General features: G+C 32.5%; 1 protein-coding gene across 1 annotated transcript in view; it reads right to left on the reverse strand.

Annotated features, from left to right (window-relative positions):
* The window catches only part of LOC129231492 (atrial natriuretic peptide-converting enzyme-like), a 192,342-nt gene that overhangs the window by 158,137 nt on the left and 14,388 nt on the right, over positions 1–19,817 (reverse strand). The window contains exon 2 of the mRNA XM_054865820.1: positions 7,361–7,390. Coding sequence (XP_054721795.1) covers positions 7,361–7,390 — 30 coding nt within the window. The remainder of the gene's footprint in view (positions 1–7,360; positions 7,391–19,817) is intronic.

Genomic DNA, 19,817 nt, shown 5'->3' on the forward strand with positions numbered 1-19,817 from the left:
AAGTTTATGTACATGCAATGTGTGATTTGAAATAATGATCGATTAAATTTAAGTGGCAAAAATCACGTTTTTCGGCGGAATTATTCAAAGATTTACCCATAAAATCTGTTTCTAGTTGATTATTTTCAAATTGGTGGGTCATATCACTATCTAACGAAGAGATATACATAAAAAGTTTTTAAAATTATGAAAAAGTGAAGGCACTGGAAGTGTTCAGGAATTGTAGTTTTTTGCTAAAAATACAGCTTTTTTATTGAAAAAAAACCTATGGAATTTTTTTTTCAGTAAATAAGCTGTCAAAATGTGTCATTTATGTCATATTTAATAATCGTACAAAGTTTCAGAAATGTGCAATGAATATTGAAGGAAAAAAATATGTAGGGTGTTCGCCTACCTTAACCTTAACAAATGGAACGCGATAAGGCTCGAGAAATCGCCACGCGTTTGATTCGTAATGCCCAATATCTTCTTTTTAGTGCAAGAGAATTTAACTAAGTGAGTCAGTTTTAAGGAGAGTTTATGATTACTTATTGATGATCCCTACAATTTTTTCCGAATAGTTTCGACTCACTGCTTGAACATGTTTCATTAAATCATTACTATACATTTTACAAATATTTTGTACTAATAGTTTTTTATTTTTTGCACCAACTTTTTTCTGTAGCGTAGATATGCTCCTTGCACTTAATTAGATATTAGTTGTAGTTTGAAATCATATTTATATGATTTTAATGGTGCTTTGGAGCCTTGTTGGTTCTTGACTGAACAAACAAATTCTTTCAGTCTTTTTTTCTGAAAATAAATCCCGAATTTTCTGGCATGCTGTAGCATTCAAATTTCCCTCCAAGCTGACAAATCTCACTTATTTCCGGCATGCCAGCTGATGCAAGGTATTGCGGCATTCATCTATCAATTTTAATTAGAAACAAGGTTTAAATGTAAGGTATTCATTTTGACTTATTTTTCCGAATCCTTGCTAACTCTTTAATACCTTTGCTTTGAGCATTAAACGTTTAACATATTCCATTTTGCTAATTTAAAAAGAATCCACACTAATAAATTTAAGCTACCTTTTTGTGCTTCTGTAAAAAACCCCTCTACATTGATGAATCACTGCTAAAGAGGAAAAAACTGAGGAGCAAGAAAGAATTATTGCTAAAAGATTTATTAAAAGAGGAAACTTTTGATAAGAAGCTGGTTTCGGCTTTTTTAAAGTAGCGACCAATTAAAAACAAAGTTAAGTAAAGAATGAATGCGCCAATTTCCCTTTTTTTCCGATCTTAGAGATGGAAAAAAAACTGGTAAGTGAACTGTTTATTTTTTATTTTGACTCATCAGTTAAGTATGAAAAAAAAAAGCGAAATCGCCGTTTATTTATTTTTTAATATTTGTGTTATTAGAAATAAGGGAGAGAGAGAGAGAGAGAGCGAGAACAGGAAGGGAGGGGAGTGATTTTTTTTTCATATAACATAACAAGGTTGCAAGTGGTCATTCCAGATATTTGCTCAACGCAGTATAATTCGCTTGTGGTTAGCTCTCGTTTTGAGAGTTTCCAGTTTTTTATTTGTTTGCTCTTGTATATTTTATGATCTGTGAGAGTTTTCATTTAACATTAAGAACGTTGTCCGTTTAAGCCAACGGCCTTAGGGACATACTCACTATCAGTCCACAAACAGGTATATGTTAAAACAGGTTAACATTTTCCCCTGCCGGAGTTATGTGAAGACCTACGCATATCTTCTGCCATGTAGTCATTTTTCTTCATATATTCCTCCTATTTCTGCACCCATGTTCTGCTTCTTAAAATTATCTGATACGCCTTTACTTCGTTTGAATTTGTTTTTAGATTTGTCTATGCGAGAAAAATTGTTACTTTATTATGTTAGGAACCTTTCTTTAACTCTAACAATTGTGCTTACGCTCCCCATGGAATACTTCAAGAAATGTTGAAAATACAACCGTCTAAATCCTTCATAAATATCAATTACATTCAAAAAGGCGAGACAACACTTTATCTCCTTCGTCACAAATTCAATTCTATTTTCAGCCACGGTGTGACAGGTTGGTAGGTAACTCTTAGTTAACTCTGTTTTGGCATACGTTGTGTTGTCGTAGTATTGATATACTTCATGTCTAGGTGGGGCATGAAATAACAGCGGTCTTATTTTGGCGGCGTACATCGTAGAATTAAAAACATTATGTTCTTCTTACGTGATTTCGCTATAAGGAAAAGAAAACTCGGCCCACCTCAAGTAATTGAAAAATATAAAGTATGCGAAAATTTAATTTTGCTCAAATTTTCGGTAACATAGGAATACCATTGTACTAATTAGTTAAAGAATTGCAAAGTACTTATTTCAATGCAAGCTACGATGGGTTACAGTTGAGATAAAAAAAATTGCATCACCCGCGCCGCAAAGGAGAGGAATATCATCTCGACTGCATTCAACACACAGTCAAGCATCCCGTATCCCAGATGATTTGGGGATCTATTTCTGATCAAGGAGTTGGTGGGCTTCACTTTGTGTAAGGAACAGTAAACGCTCAGGTGTATATTGGCATTTTGGAAGAGAAATTGCTTCCTACTATTCAGGATCACTTTACTTCAGTTCCAAACGTCATTTTACAGGATAATTCTGCTCCGTGCCATAGGGCAAAACTGGTAAGTAACAATTTAAAAACCTTTATCCTGCCATTAGACTTAAACTGACGTGGAGTTAAGTAATTTTTTTTCCCTAAACTCACACACAGGTTTGGAAATGGTCTAAAAAAAATCTGAATCTTTGCTCCATATTCGTTACATTGTCACTAATTGTGCTTTTTGATTTGTAACATTGAACAAAACAACAGGCCACACGGATAACCTTCGAGGGTCTTGGGCACCGCTGACCTAAGATATGATTTAGTGAAAAATGTAACAAGTTCAAATGACTCAAATCCCTTACCAATAAATAAATAAAAAGCTTTTGTATAGGAATACCTTATTCCATATTTCCTCAGCTGCTCTCTGACTAAATAGCTACTTGAAAATTCAACACATTTCTAAAACACTAAATTAATAATAAAAGTCAAACACTGCCGGTTTTACTGATAATTTTTCTTCAGAATTAATAACAAAAACAAGCCGTAAGTTTTTTTTTTGAGAAAACTTCATCTTTAATCATGGCTACATTTCATTAAAGACTAATGGTTATTCTTAGGTCAAACAATTTATTCAAAGGATTAAAGTTTTAATTGAGGGTAGCAGTATCAATTTATTAGGGAATTTAAAGATTAATGGCTGGAAAAGATTAGAGAGAGAATAATACGGATTTAGGCACAAATAGCTGTTAATTAATCAAAATATTAGATAAGTCTCGAAACAATGCTTAAACCTCTAAGCCGTATCTATTACTCTTGCTAATAATAGTTATGCAGCGAAGTAAAACAAGCAGTCCCCCGCCCCCAAGTAATTGTTCTAAATTTCCTACATAAAACGAAAAAAAAAAAAAAATGTCACAGCAAGTGAACACTTCGATTTAATGCGTTTCGTGCGAATGTTTATTAATTGCCAAAAGTCAAAATTTTATTTATTCAATACATCTATTATTCTCTACCCATTGTTAGTCTAACAAAAAGCCTTGCATAATCAAGATCATTTATAAGATAAGAAGTTATCGAAAATCCATGAAACTGAACAAAGCAATGTTTGTTTTCCACCTTATACACTGTGTTTGACTAAATAAAGGGAAAAACTAACATTTTTGCTGTATGTATGTATATGTGGCTATTCTTTGTGTGTATATAAGTTAAGATGGTGGGTTATTAGTGATGAAATTAATTTTTTTTTTGTTGAATGATTTAGAGAGTTTATAACTGGTAATGAAGTATGAAAGAATTTGAGTTTTTATTTTTGTACATACAGTATCTTTTTACAGAACCAAAGTTAAGGTTAGTTTTTATGGTTAAATACCGTAGTAAAACACTACTTGAATGAAGATTTTTCTCCTTAAAGATTTTTTAAATGTTAAGTTCAAATTTTCTCCACCATAAAGGCAACTCCATGTAATTTGTCTCACCTTCTGATAGTAGAAACAACCATTTTGTTCATCTGAGGTACACTACTTATAACCTCGAGGACAAGAAGTTTCATCTAAAACGAAATGAGTTTACTTCCCCGTATACCAACATAGATTTACTAAATTCAAACAATGCTATCTATAGTTGTCAACTTTGTATACTATTTTGATTTTTCAAACATACTTGTTTAAAATTCAAAATTGAGTTCTGATAACAAAATATGGATCTCTAATTAGAACAATATCCAGTTGATAATACAACATTTACATTAAATTTTTTTTTCAAATTGTTAGGCCCTTATTATTCAGCTAATTACAATAATAAAATGTCTTTTCTATTGGGAAGACTTAAAATTAAGCAATTTTGTCTAAGTAGATTGAGTAATAGCACCTTTTATGCAATAGAGGCTGTTCTAATGCAGGGTGTTTCAAATATAACGACCAATTTGAATGAAAACACTAGTGTATTATTACTTTCATAGATGTTTGAAGATACACTGTTAAAAAAAAAAATCCTGAAAATTTACGGTAAAAGTTACTGGCATCAATGTTGCGAGTAACCTTTACCATAAAATCCTATTTTACCGTAGTATTTCCCGGTAGAATAAGCGAGAGCAACATGCGAGTAGCAGGTTCGAACTCGGGACCTTCGTCTTGGCAGACGGCTTTGTTGACCACCATACCAGTTGGGGCACATCAAGTAAGGAGACACACAGCGTAATGTGATTCACTCCGTAAGTCACGTGGTGTATCAATTGGCACTGCAATCGTTTATTTTTTCGGTACAATTTACTGTAATTTTTTTCTGCACTGTAAACACTCTATTTTACAGTAATATTTACCATAAAGTTTTCGGAATTTTTATTAGTGTAAGCTTACCTTAAAAATAAGAATAACCATCGTTTCTTGGAAAATGAGTGGCGAAACATATAGAGAGGTACGTTAGACAACCAGTGAAAATATGGAAAACAGACACCAATAATGGCCAATAACAAGCAAAATGTGAGCAAATTCAGATGAACCGACATTGTCAGGAACTGATGCTCTTCCAGGACATTTTTCATCCGCCATGCTACCGGTTCGCTCCTATTTGCTCACAAGTATCCTGATATTAGCTCTAGTTGGTGGCTGTTTTCCTATTTTTGCTGGTGCAACTCATGCTTCTCTTGATATGTTTTACCACCCTGTTTCAAGGAGCCGAGTGCTATTCCTTCCTCTAAGGAGTGTATTTCTTCAATTACGTGTAAAAGAAATCAATACATTAGTGTTTTCTAGGGAATGGATCTTTATTTTTGGAACACTCTGTATATAGTGCGCCTCACTATTGTTCGTATTCGGCAAACTACATAAATACATTTATTTAAACGCATGCCGCTTGTTAAATTGTAATCAAGCAACAATACTTTGCGAAGAAAACTCGCTTTCCTCACGCTTTATTTTAGAAACCCTCTGTTCTATATACAGGGTGGTCCAAAAGTCAGGACCAACTTTAAAAATGAATAATTCGTAAACGAATGAAGATAAAAAGGTGCGGTTTGCACAGAACGAATCAAAAAGAAGCCGGGTTTTGTGTGAAACAAAAAAAAAAAAAATAGTTCTGCTTTCGACCAACAGGTGGTGCTATAGTTTTTTTTATTTCTCCATAATTCTTGTAATACAGTTTTACTCAGCGGTAGGCAACCCGTCGAACGCGATCGACTGGTCGATCTCCAGTCTGTTTTCAGTCAATCACGGTAGCATTCTGGACCTGGTAAAAGTACCATTAATAAACATTATTTTCTGAGAAAAAATCACGATCAATTTCTCAATCAAAAAAATTTTGAACATTTTTCCGAATTTTTTAAAATCCCTAAAAGAACCACCATTTTTAAAGTTAACCAAAAAATTATTTTAGCTTTTTCTTCCTGAAAAATGTTTCCAAAATTATTATAGATTTACAGATAAAACTTAGTAATCTGTAAATCATTCATACTAAGGTAGAGAAAACATTGCATTGAACATAATTTTATCAGCGATGCAGCAAGGAGAGGATCAGCACCCTCCTCCCCACTGAAGTCGATCCTGGTGTTTACCAAATTTGGAAAGTAGATCAGCAGTTAATTAAGGTTGCTGATCGCTGGTTTAACTAAACTGGCTTTCTCAACTATGGACAGCATTTCGATGCATATTAACTTTGACGACAATTACCTGCTGCCGTTGCGCCTTTTATATCGTATGTTGTTTCGCATGATTCTAGATCAGAAATCCGACATCGCCATCTGTTGGTCGCCAACAGAACTATTTTTGGTTCGTTGTCAGACAAAACCCGTCTTCTTTTCCATCCGTTTAGTGTAAACAGCATCTTTTTATTTTTCTTCGTTTTCGAATTATTTATTTTTAAATTTGGTCCTAAGTTTTAGATCACCCAGTATATTAACCCCAGATAGAATTGATCTTGATTAGCTTTTGGCGTCGAACTACTTCAAAAGGGTAACCAAACAAACGTTTTTTCAGTAAGTTACTCGCTACTTTGCAAAAAACAGTACTGTGATTCAGAAAAACAGTCGTTTAGAGATTTATTTCGATCGGAGTTTGTTCTGAATTGTTTATGGCACCACTCACAAACGGGGGAAGTAATCGAGATTCCCTTCACCATTCTTTGGCATGACAATTATCTAGATACTAGTGCTAAGCTCTTAAAAATGCTCTTGAAAAATTTTAAACTTTTGATAAACTACATGATAGGCGTCAAAAAAAGTTTCGTGTTGTCAAAAAAAAAAAAAAAAAAAAAGAAGTTTTACCCATTAACCGTAAGTTTCAAATACCATTGCAAAATTGCATTAATCCAAAATTGAAGAAGGGACTGCTAATATACTTTTATAGTTACATCAGTGCAACTGTCCTTATCTGGGCTTACTTTTAATTTTTAGAGTTTAGGAGCTACGAAATTTAACTCGTCGTGATTCATATTTCTTTTCTAATTTCAGAATTCGATAGGAATTCCTTGACATAAAAAAAATCTCTAATTTAAAAATTTATCGTATTTTGCAGTGCTTAAGTTAGTTTCTCAATTGGTGATAACTTTTAAAATCATTTTTGAAAACACCCCGACTGAGTTTAGGGGGCAATGGTTATAGTCTTCAATGGAAATCGTCACGGAAAAAGATAATTACGTTAAAGTACCTACTACCATAAAGAGCTGACGGTTCTTTATTTCAGGTATTGCAAACTATTACTTAGATTTCTGAATAAAGCGGAAACATTTAATTTAAAGAAGAAAAATAATAACAGTTAAAAATAAAAGAAGTGGAGTTTTTACTTACCATTTCTTTTTCCTATGTCCAGGAATTGAACTGTAAGAAAAGAAAGTTGTTTTTAGTTATTTAGAATTGAATATATACAGTAAAAAAACATATTTTTATTTCATAGAAAAGAAGTAAATTAAAATCGTAAGAAATACTATATTATTAATTAAAAAATTGAACGCAGCTATGAAATACTAGCTTTTTACTATCGTGAAGCTGATCATGAGTGAGGTAATTACTTATTTTTGAGACAAAAATCAAGTTTTCATGCGACCTTTGTTCATCTTCGTTATTTAATATGCTAGTGTTTGTAACCTCTCTTTATAACACTAAGTAGAGGAATGTAGGGTAAAGTGAAATAGTGGGGCACTGCAATGGAAAAAAAATTATATTCTATTTTGAATATGTTCTTATCATTTAGTTGTTTTTAGTCAAGAAATTAATAGCGCTAAAAATCAAGGTATGTAATAACACAAATCATTTTCAAAAGTTGGTACCCAGATTGTAATATGTTGTGATTTATCAAAAATATTTTTTGTTATTTAAAAATTCAAGCTTTTGTAATTAACATTTTAAGTATTGATCGAACTCTACTGCTGTTCAGAGCAGTTTGTTTTTCGTCAATATTAGGCAATTCTTTTGGCATTAAATGTTTGGCACAATTTTTTCAAGTGCATGGGGCAAAAAGAATGGAGGAAAAGGGAAATAGTGCATTTTGTTTACTTATTCACTAATTTATTCATTCATTCGCTTTGTTTTTCACTCATTTATTTTTTCTCACATATTAGTTCTTTAAATCATATATTTATTTATTGTTTCATTCTTTTTTCTTTTATGCCTTCATTCATTGGATCAAAAATACTTTTAGTAATCAAATCAAAAATATTTCATTAAAAAAATATTTTAATTTTCTTTTTGCCCCCTGTACTTTAAGTCAAAAATTGCATTTTCTAAAATTATAAATTGATTGCTACAATTAAAAAAAAAATTAAACTTAAATATCATGAAAAACACATTGTTCCTTCTTTGTGTATTGAATTTTTCAGAACAAACATCTAGTTGGCTCGTTTTGTAAAAGATAAGTTCTCTGAACTATTCTTTTCCCCACATTTCCTCACCTATCTCTAATTAAGTTGGTTTTAAATTACGAACGTTTTGCGAGTCTTTTTGTGTAAAGGTTGGAGTTCTAGAAACAAGTTGTCTCAGATTCGGAGAACATCTGAAATGAAGCGATTAATAACTCTAAAAAATGAAAACGATATTAATTACTATTACAAATAAAATGAATTTCTGAATTTAAATCTTATTTATCTGAGTAATTTCCAGTAAAAACTAAATTTTTTAGCTAGCTTTTGATACTATTTTCAAAGAGTTTCGTTGAAAATAGTATGAACGTTTTCTATTGAAATATGCAGATTGGCGTTAGAAAAACTTATCAAACACAAATATACCTCGGAATTTTACACAATAAGTGAAAAATGATTGTTTGTTATTCATTAAAACCAAAGTTTTTAGATTGAGGAATTCCATCAGTATTAAAATCTATTATAAGAGTTACACGGATTGCCAAGCTACGTTCACGAATTTACATATTTAGTTCGAAAAAAGGAAATAGGAAGAATGTTAAATTGATCTTGTCAGAGCTTTGGAATTAATTTGATTAAAAAGACTCGGCCTCTAAATTCAAACATGTCTTAAGCTCTGTATAAAAATTTTAATCAGTCGATGGAGAGAGAGAGAGAGAGCAAAATAATAATAATAAAAAAATATGCTTCCACTTTATGCAACAAAGCAGCTATGAAATTTTTCTCCCACAAAAATGCAGATTAGATTCTTTTTTGCCGGGTGGTGATTTTTTGAGCACGTGTTGGAAATAATTCCCTTGGGGAAAAAAATAGTTAAGTTAATAAATATTCATGATTAAAAGGGATAAATGAGCGAACTCTATGAAAGCATGATGCTCAAATTTCAATGCTTTAATAAAATCCATGTCAGCGACTTCAGAATTTGAAAAGTTTTAATAATGGTAAAAAGAAAGACCTCATTCATAGACGGAGCAGCCGAAGCGAATGGGGCTATAAAAGGAAAAAAAATGGCTTGATAGAAAATATGGTAAGAAAACGCGTGAAAAATATATGAATAGCTGACATTGTTTGCGTATTTGTCGAAAGCAACAAACATGTCTTTGAAATTGAATTGATTTATTCACATTTGCCTAGATTCTTAGTAAACAGGAATACATTATTTGGTGATAATATTTATTAATGTCATTTTCTGTTTTTTTTTTCGTTTGAGTTTCACTTTATGAATTTCTGTAGCTAAATTTCTGCTTAGCTAGGTTTAAAACTTTTGATAAAATTGATTCTTTATAACCTATTTTGTTTATATTATATTTGCATCTGAAAATGTTTCCCTGAAATTGCATGAGATTAAAGGGAAAACTAATACAGCCAAAATGTTATAGTAGTAGAAGCAAATGGATATTTATAGTGCGAGCAAAACATCAAAAAATAAGGAATTATTATTATATTTCCTAGAAACGGAAGCTATGCATGTTTTTATTTGAAACGTTTTCTTGTTTTCTTCTGCATTGATTTGAAAGAAATAAGGCACTTGAAAGATTTAATTTAGTGTTTTATGATATGAAGTTACACTTTCCAAAAATTGGCATTTTAGTAGGATTTTAACTTTTCAGATTCAAAACTAAATTTGAATGATAAATTTTGTATTTAGTTTTAAACACATTGAAAAGTCAGAAAAAATGTTAAAAATATTATCTAGATTTTATTTTTGAGAAATGTAGTGTCTCCTGGGGGAGCGACTCCAAAATAAAACTTATAAATCGGAAGAAGAAAGCTTTGAGTGCAAATTGATAATCCGGCAAAATGAAGCAGCATATTTAAGGTGTTCAGCAGCATGTTTAATAAAATTAACTTCTATAAAAAGAATCATAAATTTTGACTCTTCCTGGTGGACATGCATGCATTTTTCCCCCTCAGAAAATATTGCTTTTATTTAACTGTAAACAAGTTATGAATACAAATCTCTCAAAAAATACCCTTTTTTTTCGTGCTGTCATCTACTAACAAGAAAACTAACTAATACTGTGCATCATTGGCACATTTTATACTACACCTTGGTGGATTTTTTTGTAAGCGAGAAGCCCACCCGGACTGAGGGGGCAAAAAACACATATTATTTTTATAAGAAAGCCCAAGACAGCTTGTTATGGCATAGCATCCTTGTTAGGAATCATCAGTCTGGAATAGCCATAACAAATCTGTATATCTCATAGAAGATGATATTACATTTTCGCTGTTAGTTAAATCAAGTTCAACACTGCCAGCTCCATAATGGCTACTCCATGATCAATACTAAGGATGTTGTTTCTGGATGGATGTAGTAACGAGCTATTTTGCATTTGCCTATAGTTCTACGTAATGAACAAAAAGTTAACATCATGTAGCCGCTCCGGTTACGTGATGTTAACTTTTTGATCATTACAAATTATTGCTCTTCATCCGAAGCTGTATTCGGGCAGTTTATTAAACGCCTATTATAGGTGACATATATAGTCTTAATGAATTCCTTGGATTCTTTAAGGAGCTACAAGAATGTGGGTTGACTTGTGAATAATGGGTTGACTGAATTGAGAAGTTGCGAACAATCGAATTTCAAAACCTGATTTTTTAATCTAGTTTTAACGCAGTTGATAGTCGACTTTTGATCAGAAGTTTTAGAAATGATAAGGAATATTTTCAAGATGCGTATTTAAAATTTGCTCCTACACCATGGTTGGCATTTTCTCATTTTATTTGCGTTTTGTTGTTGGTAGATAGCGAATTAAATGATTTATTTTTATTGCTTAAAAATATTTCTAGAATACTTCAGTGGGGCCTGTGTGAAGGAAGAAAACATAAAAAAATTCCGTTCTTTCAAAGCGTTAAAAACATAATAAGTGACGAATGAAGTTCATGAAAACTAAATTATTGAAGGGGATGGGGGGGAGGGGTCTTTTATGATAAACACTATCGTCTGCTTTTTTTGCTGTAAAACATGGTGTTTAGTTTTACTTATTTTCATTTTCTTCGGTAATTTCTTCTTGATTAGATATGGGTTGTATTTATTGTTTTTATTTACGGGATTTTTTTTTGGAAAATTATTTAACTTACTCTCTTTGACACAGTATTTATGAATGATTATTTTTTACATCATGTAGAATTTCTTCTGCCTAAGTTATTTAAAGAAATTTATTAAAAATACATTTTTTATCTTCATTTTGCCTGATAGGAAATTTGTATGTCTTTTTAAAATTTATCACTTTTTTAACACTTTCTGTTTTATTGTATACATAATTTGTAGATGAGTGCTTCATGCGTTATGGTATCGGGTAGGTGGGGTTAAAACCCGCACCGACATTTTAACTTCATCACCTTGGAGTAAGAAATTTACCTCTACTTGGTGGGTTTGTCTTATGGAAACCTATTGTTCCATGAAATTTTGTCCTGACCAGGCACTCCAGAGACGAGAAGAGGGGATAAGTCTGTTTTTTACTACTTTAACCTACCTTCTTTAATATATTATTTGAACATTGTAAAATATAGAACTTGTAAAGAAGAATCAACGAATTACACGTTAATACTGCTGTTACATTAAAGTTTCACCTTCGCGTGAAAACAATTAAAAGGCTGCCTAAAAGCAACATGACGCGCTTTTCAGAAAGTGACAAAATGGGGCAAATCCCCGCAGTTGTTTTGAGGTAAAAACACGCATCTTCAAAAGGTCAAAGATTCTCTCCACTCTGCTTAAAAGTGTCTGAAATATTATTAATATTTTTGTTTAGCATGGTGTTTTGTACAGCTTATTTAACTTAAAAAAGTAACTGTTAGTGGGACATTTACTCATGAAGTTTTTATTTAGATAAGATTTGTTAGGTAAAATCTTACATTCATTTCAACTCAAATGTGCTTTCATTTTTATAATAATTTTTTTTTTTGAACATTTGCGTACGTTTAATTTTTTGTTCTAGTACCTTCAAACGAAAAACAATTCTGAACCATGATAAACAGTCGAGCTTAATGAAGCACGTAACTTAATTGCAGGTATCTCTTCGTTCTGTATGATAGACATTAAAGTTAGGTTCAAAAAGATCGATTGAAGGCATCTCTGAAAAATGGAACAGAAGCTTGGGATTTCAAAGAAGAAACACATTTTTCTATCATTTCGAGTGAAACTGTACAGAATAAACTCGAATCTAATCCCTGCTCAAAGTGGCCAAGATAACCTTATCCTTCTGGTCATATTCAAGTTATGTAGGTTTTTTTTTTATTACATAAAACATCTAGAAGCCGGCAAATTTACTAAGACACGGGAAGAATCATTGGAAATGAAGACGTTATTAATAAATTGTCGTAACCTCAACAGGACACTGTTCCATCCACAACGAAATAACATTTTTAGAAAACTCAACTGAGTGTACTATTTACTTAGAGCACTGGGTAGCAAATATTCATTTAAATGCCTCAGTCAATTTAATTATTTTTTATAATGCAGCTGTCATTTCTCCCGAGTAACTGATCCTCCTTTTGTGGAGAAGAAAATATTATTTATGTAACAGTTTAAAAAAAAAGCTTAAGTTCGGTACTGCTTAATAACAATAAACCAATGATTCAAGGAGCTTTGCCAAGTGTGTTTATCATACAGTCACCCTGATTCACATTTATCTTGAGTGAGGTAAAGATCCGCATTGCGGAATTTTACCCCATTTTGTGGGGCAAAACCCCGCAATTTTGTTTTTCCGCTAAACTGTAATTTTATCGCTTATTACTAATCAGACGTAGCTAGAATTTGGAAATTTGGAAAGACTGCAATGACTCTAATTTGAAAAAATGGGAAAGTCTGCTTTTTGTTGACCATGATGTTATAAAAACTGTAAATCGCTTGCTTTTTATCCCCACATACCCCGCATTACTAAACCTTACGATTCATTATAGCTCTTATCGTATGATATATAGTACGAATAACAAATCTGCATATACAGTTTGAAATTTATTAAAAACATTTGCTTTTAGAAACACGGCGCAGTATAGAGCAGAAAAATTTCAAAACAAGAAAAATGTACATTATTATAAAGAATAATTTTTTTTAAAGTAAATGGTCGAATTTAGTCAATATGTATGAATGCAATATTGTGCTTTTCCTCATGTTGCACCTTGGCAAGAAAAGTGACACAGCTCAAAATTTGGGAAAAATGTACTGTCTATTGATTTTAAATCGAAATTTAATGTCTTTCTTACCACAGAAACTACGACAAAGTTAGCTTTCATAACTGGTGCATGGTGGCATAAAAACGAAAAAACAAAAAAAAAAAACAAATAGTGACACATTATTAAAATTTCATAATTTAAATAGAACATTTTCGAACTTTAAAGATGCATTATTAATTTAGACAAAAAAAAAAAAAAAAAAAAAAACTAATCAGTAAACACCACTTACTATTTTTTTTGCAAGTACTGCAATATTCAAGACTAAATCTCTTAAAACTACTATTGCATAAAACCTTAATTTTCCCCGTTGCTGTTTTTTTTTTTTTTTTTTTTTTTTTTAGTTGTGTCACTTTTCTTGCCAAGGTACGATGTGTCGAAAGTTAGAATGCATAAATTTCAATCAAAGAAGCTTCTTAAAATTAGCTAACTACATTTTATGCGTCTTCCATTTCGTAAATAAATGCCCCTTCTTCTCATAAGATAAGTATATTTTCAGCAGCACTGAAGAAAAGCCAAATATGTGTTTGGCACATTTTATGGATGCATTTCTTCTGAACTCCAAGGGGGGGGGGGGGAAATCATTCATTTTTAGTTAAATTCATGGTGCAATAGAAAAACATGATTATGCACACATCAGAATCTATTTTACCTCCTGCAACATTTTTTAATGAAATTATTAAATATCGAAACTTAAAGTGGCTAAAAACATATGATAACTAAGCATAAACTTTTAGTTGTGAAATCTTGAAACTTAAGTGAAAGCGAGGCTTAAAGTGACCAAAATTATACTTTCGAAACAATGTATAGGAAAAACGGATACGGATACGGATCATGATTTTTCTCCGGTAGTGAGCGTGAGCTCTTTTGCCGGGTGTGAGGGTGTAGGGTCATTCATGGAACAGATCATTGTTGGTATGTGGGGGGAGGAGGAAAATATATATATATATATATATATATATATATATATATAAGGAATCTTTTCAGGGCCACTTGAGTATATACATATTTACAAGCACATGTGAAATAATTGACAAGTATGAAAAACGAAGGATAAATATGAGTGGATAAATAAGGACTATTTATAATATGTACAGCGAAAATCCAATGGAAGATCAGTGCGGGTAAGGCCTGTCCTACCCGCAAGGAGAGTTCGGGAGCCGAACCATCTGCCGGAATGGCAGAGAAGAGATTTAGCCGTCGGAGACGGCAGGGGGAGTGCGCCTGGGGCGCTTTCCCCCCTTGAGTTGGTAAGTAATGAACATGGTGTCCGAAGGGAAGCAATATAATCGATCTGCATACATAGCAAACGGAGATTAAAACTTTCTGGGCTACCTTTGAAGATTCATATTTTCACCTTTAGGCGATACCCGTCATGCAATCTATAAACCGTTTATGTATTCTATTAATCCGTTATGTAATATTCGGCTTTAGATTTTTGAAGGCTAGGATATATAATGCACAGACTCAGAGGAAAACGGATTTTTCAAAGTATTGTGTATTTTGTAAAGTAACGGAATGCTATAACTTTATAAATGAGAAAGGATGAGCATTTTGAAGTTGATGGTGAAGAAAAATCTTTCCTTTTGGAAAAGTATGTAGTATAGTTTGCCAAAAGCCGTTCATTTATTTTGTACATGATCACTAAAGTCAATATTTTAATCAGTGTTGCCTAAAGTCTATGAAAAGACCTGAGCAAAAAGAATATCGAGTATAAATAGTGTTCCGTTTTAACCTGCAAGATTTTTTCGCAACCGTTAGTCCTAGATGCATGCTGCCAATCGCAAAAATGTTCAAAATCTGATGCGGAGTTAATATATTGAAAGTTTGAAGCAGAAATAAAAATCAGTCAAAAAATAAAATAATAACTTTTTATTCGGGCCCTAGGTCCCCTAACTAATATTCAGAGAAATAATCGCCATTGAAAACGATTACTGACAGAAAAAACATGACATTTGTGCGACCAAAACTCAAGGAGAATTAAAGTTCAAAGTTTTAAGGGGTCAAACAGAAGATAAGAGTGGAATTTATCGCCCTTTCAGAACAATGACAGGTCGTCATAGTAAGAAGAGCAAGTTATTTATATTTTTAATTGTAATTTAAAAATAAATGCAAATGTCATGCTGTGATACGCGAAAACACACTACAAAACCTCGAACAATTTGAAAAACTACACTCTATGCACACATATAATTTTAAACACTTGTTAACCTTTATATTTGTTCCCAAAAGGTGTTATTGACGACGAGTGAAAAATGGTGAAAGTCACAAAAAGCTGCGTTTCATATCTCGGTGAATATTGGTAGTACTAATTTCAAACGTTTTGCGTTGGAATTATTTTTCAATGGAGATTATTTCTTTAAATATGCGTTAGGGGACCTGAGACCCGTATAAAAAGTTAAATTCTGTATTTTTTACCTCAATTTTATCTTTATTTCAAACTTTCAATATCCTAACTCTGCATCTGATTTTTTACATGTTTGCAACTGGAAGTATACATCTAGGACTAACGGTTGCGAAAACAAAGGTCTTGCAGGTTAAAACGGAACACCCTGTATAAGACTAAAAAACGAACTTTCAAAAGTTTCATTTTATGATTTTTAACGAATAATTTTCTTGAAAATTATTCTTAGAAATAATTATTTCTTAGAAATGATAAGAAAATAATGTTTGTCTAACCATTGAACCACACGACTTCAGTAATCATGGAAAAAGTACAAAATGGTTGCATTCGAAAGAGCATATGTAGCCATTTTTTTGACCCATAAATTGTGTGTGTGCCCTCATCTTTTCGTTTTCGAGATATAAGGGCTTAAAGTCTGCCGAAATCTCAAGAAAAGTCGCCAGATTTAAAGACTTTGAAAGAAATTTAAAACACTGCGCGATTTCATCGTCTGCATCTTGTAAGGCATCTCATTTCCATTTTGGGTCATTTGCAAAGCGTGTGAAAGATGTGTTGCATTAATCCGTTACTTGTGCGTGTTAAATTAAAGGAATCACCATCAAACCTATGAAGTGAAAAGTAACAACCTTTATCCAGAGGACCAGAGGAACGAGAACGTTACAATGAAACTAAACATAAATTGCAACATTTCATTCGTGATAATAATACATTTCAGAATTTTTCTGTATTTTAAGCAGTTTTTAACTTAACTTCTTTAAGTGTTAATTCTCATTAATGAAATGTGTTGTAAGTACTTCTTAATAATCTGGGAGAGTTAATATGAATAAGTACAAAAAATAGAATAGGTTGAGCTCATATACATATAATAAAATGAATGGTCTTTGATATTGAAACAAAGTGGTGATGGATTATGGTATCAGTTTTTTTTTTTAGTTATAATTAATACGTGAAGTTTCATTGTCTGCCCACTGTGAGAAAAAATATTTAGTTTTTAATTTAAAACAGAAAAAAAATCTAGAAAGATGACAACGGATAAAAAATGTCAATAACCTTTCGCTTCAAAATTATCGATATCGGAAATTACAACATGGATGGAAGGAAATAGTTATTTTTGTTCTTAAAATTTGTTAATGTAGACGACGTTCGTTACAACAACCCCTTATGTCTGAAAAAAATCTGCCATTACAGCTGAAAGCAGGTATATCGTAAATGCATAACATGGTGCATGTTTTTTATTATTTTTTAAAAATACTGGAATATCTTTTACAAGTTATGTTTCAATCAAACTACAATCACTTATGCATTTCCAGATTTTTACAATCATAATACACGTACATGATACTATATGCTTGGTATAAGCCTGGATTATTGAAAACTCGGCCACCTCCATTTTAAACACCCTTGCAATTTTGCATTTCGGGGGAGTTTGACGGTTGAAATATCTGTACATGGCTTAAATTCATGACATGTTTCTAGTGCAACAATTTTCTAACTTTTAATCATTATTTTGTTCAGTGTCATATTTGTCAGGGTCAGTAGCATATTTTTGCCCTTTCGACAGGCTGCCTTCATTTTTATTTTACTATATCTCTTATTTGTATTTAAAATTAATCTGCTAATTAAACCTTCTGAATTAGAATTTTTTTAAAAAACTATATTACCTTAAGTATACAGATAACCTTAGTATTTCATTTTGATTTTACTTTAGCTCTTGTCTGTATTTAGATTAATTTGTTGATTAAAATTTCTGAATTCGAGGTTTTTTAAATAATTTATATTTAATTGCCTAAAATAAACAAATTAGCTTTGCACAGAACCTGAAAGAAATACTCATAATTAATACTTATAAGAACTATAATAAGAAATACTTAAAATATATTACATCAATAATATTGTAATTAACACTTAAAGTACTAAAGTAAAATCTACTTAAAATCTACTAAAATTTAAAAATATACTTTTATCCGGCTCGTCTCTTCAAAATTTTGATGGGGAAAAGGTCAATTCTGCCGTGGGAAGTTAATACGAAGTATCTGCAGAAATGAATTTTTGAGATATTTGACGAAACGCGTTTTGGATTCCAAAAAGGGAAACGTTAGAATATGACGTTCTTTTCGTGCTTAGTTTTCAGCGGAAACCAAATAAGCAATTTTGTACACTAAAGATAAGGCAGAAATGCCCACCCCCTAAGGGCAAGGGCGCATCCCCCTAAATATTAGGAAGACCCCCCAAGCAAGAGACCCCTCCCCAAAACAAGAAAAATACCCCTCGAAACAACCCCTAAAAATTTCAACGGCGTGTTCTGACCTACGACCCCCCCCCCCCCCCCGAGGTTGGCACCCCTGGCGAAAGGACAGAATGTGGCAAAAATGCAAAAAGAAAAGAAAAGAAAAATATACTGATAATACGCTTTGCTTTCCCACGGCAGAATTATACAAGATTCTTATCATGCCGAAAAGCAACAGAAAACACGTCCACATAGCTAGAGTTGGAAATAATGTGTCTGGGAACTCACCTTGGGGTTTAGGTGACTCGCCAGAAAAAAAGGGTTTGAAATCAATTAACATTACATTTGCATTGTTTTTACAAAAAAACAACAACTAATTTTTCCGGTGACTCTCTCCCCCCCCCCCCGCCCGACTGTGGTGGGCCTGCTTTTATCCTTAATAAAAAAATAAAACTTAAGCTTAAATTTGATTTAAAGTTGTTCTTCTGAAAAAACTTTTTACATAAATGCTTGATAGTGGTTCTTAACTTTGACGAATACAAGTAAAGCAGGAGTGTCTATTTCCTCCAAGAACGATAGTGCTACCCTCCCCCCAAACTAATACCTTAAAGACTCTACAAAAACAAAAGCCACCCTTCGCCCCCAGACGACAGAAAAATACTCCTGAAAACAACCCCCTAAAAACTTTCATGGCGAGCCTCTCTCCCTGGTAGTCATCCATGAGTATAACATTAACTTAAAACATATTTCACGCGTTTTGGTGGAGGCCAAAAATGGCAGTGAGATGTCGTGTCAGATGCAGATCTTGAATTCGCGCCGTACCTACCATTTATGAACATAACTCGCTAAATTTGGCGACTTAACCTCAAATTTCGGCAAACTTTAAGACCTCATATTTCGATAATGGGGTCGCAAGGGCACGTCATTTTTGTGACATAAACATGTTTTACGATGCTGTTTCAAATCCTACCAATTTCGATTTGTTTCGAATTTCCTTGATCGTGTGGTTTCCTGGTAAGAAAACCAACCTACTAAGGTGTACAAGAGAAAATTGCATTCGCATGTTTCCAAAAGTAATTACATGTGGTTTAGTAAGTATAAATGAGGTTACCGTAATTTTCTATTAAGAGCGGACATGATATTTTCCTTTTCAGTTGTGGAAATAAAGCTTCACTCTTTTCCGTGCATAGAAATGGAGCTGATCTGCGTTTTTACTGTAAGTGGTAAATGATCTTCTACTCCTGCTCAGTAGCTGAAATAAAGCCTCACTTTTCTTAGTCCGTATAAATGTAGCTGCTACTCTTCAGTTGTAGAAATAACGCTGCACCTTTGCCAGATGAAACTTGATTATCAGTTAATGCGAAAAATGCTATTGTTCTGTGATGCATGAAACGAGATCAAGTGTTTGTAGTGTGTAGAAATGGAACTTCCCTCTTTTTCAGTGCATAGAAATGCTCAGCTTTCATCAGCGAAGAGAATTGGAGACCTATTCAGTAAATGCAAATGAAATAGACAGAATGAACATCAAATTACGTTACTGTGTATTTCTCTTTAGTAAGTATTTACTAGTTTGTACACTAT

The sequence above is a fragment of the Uloborus diversus genome, chromosome 10 (genome assembly GCF_026930045.1).
Source record: "Uloborus diversus isolate 005 chromosome 10, Udiv.v.3.1, whole genome shotgun sequence".
In the NCBI taxonomy this organism is placed as follows: Eukaryota; Metazoa; Arthropoda; class Arachnida; order Araneae; family Uloboridae; genus Uloborus; species Uloborus diversus.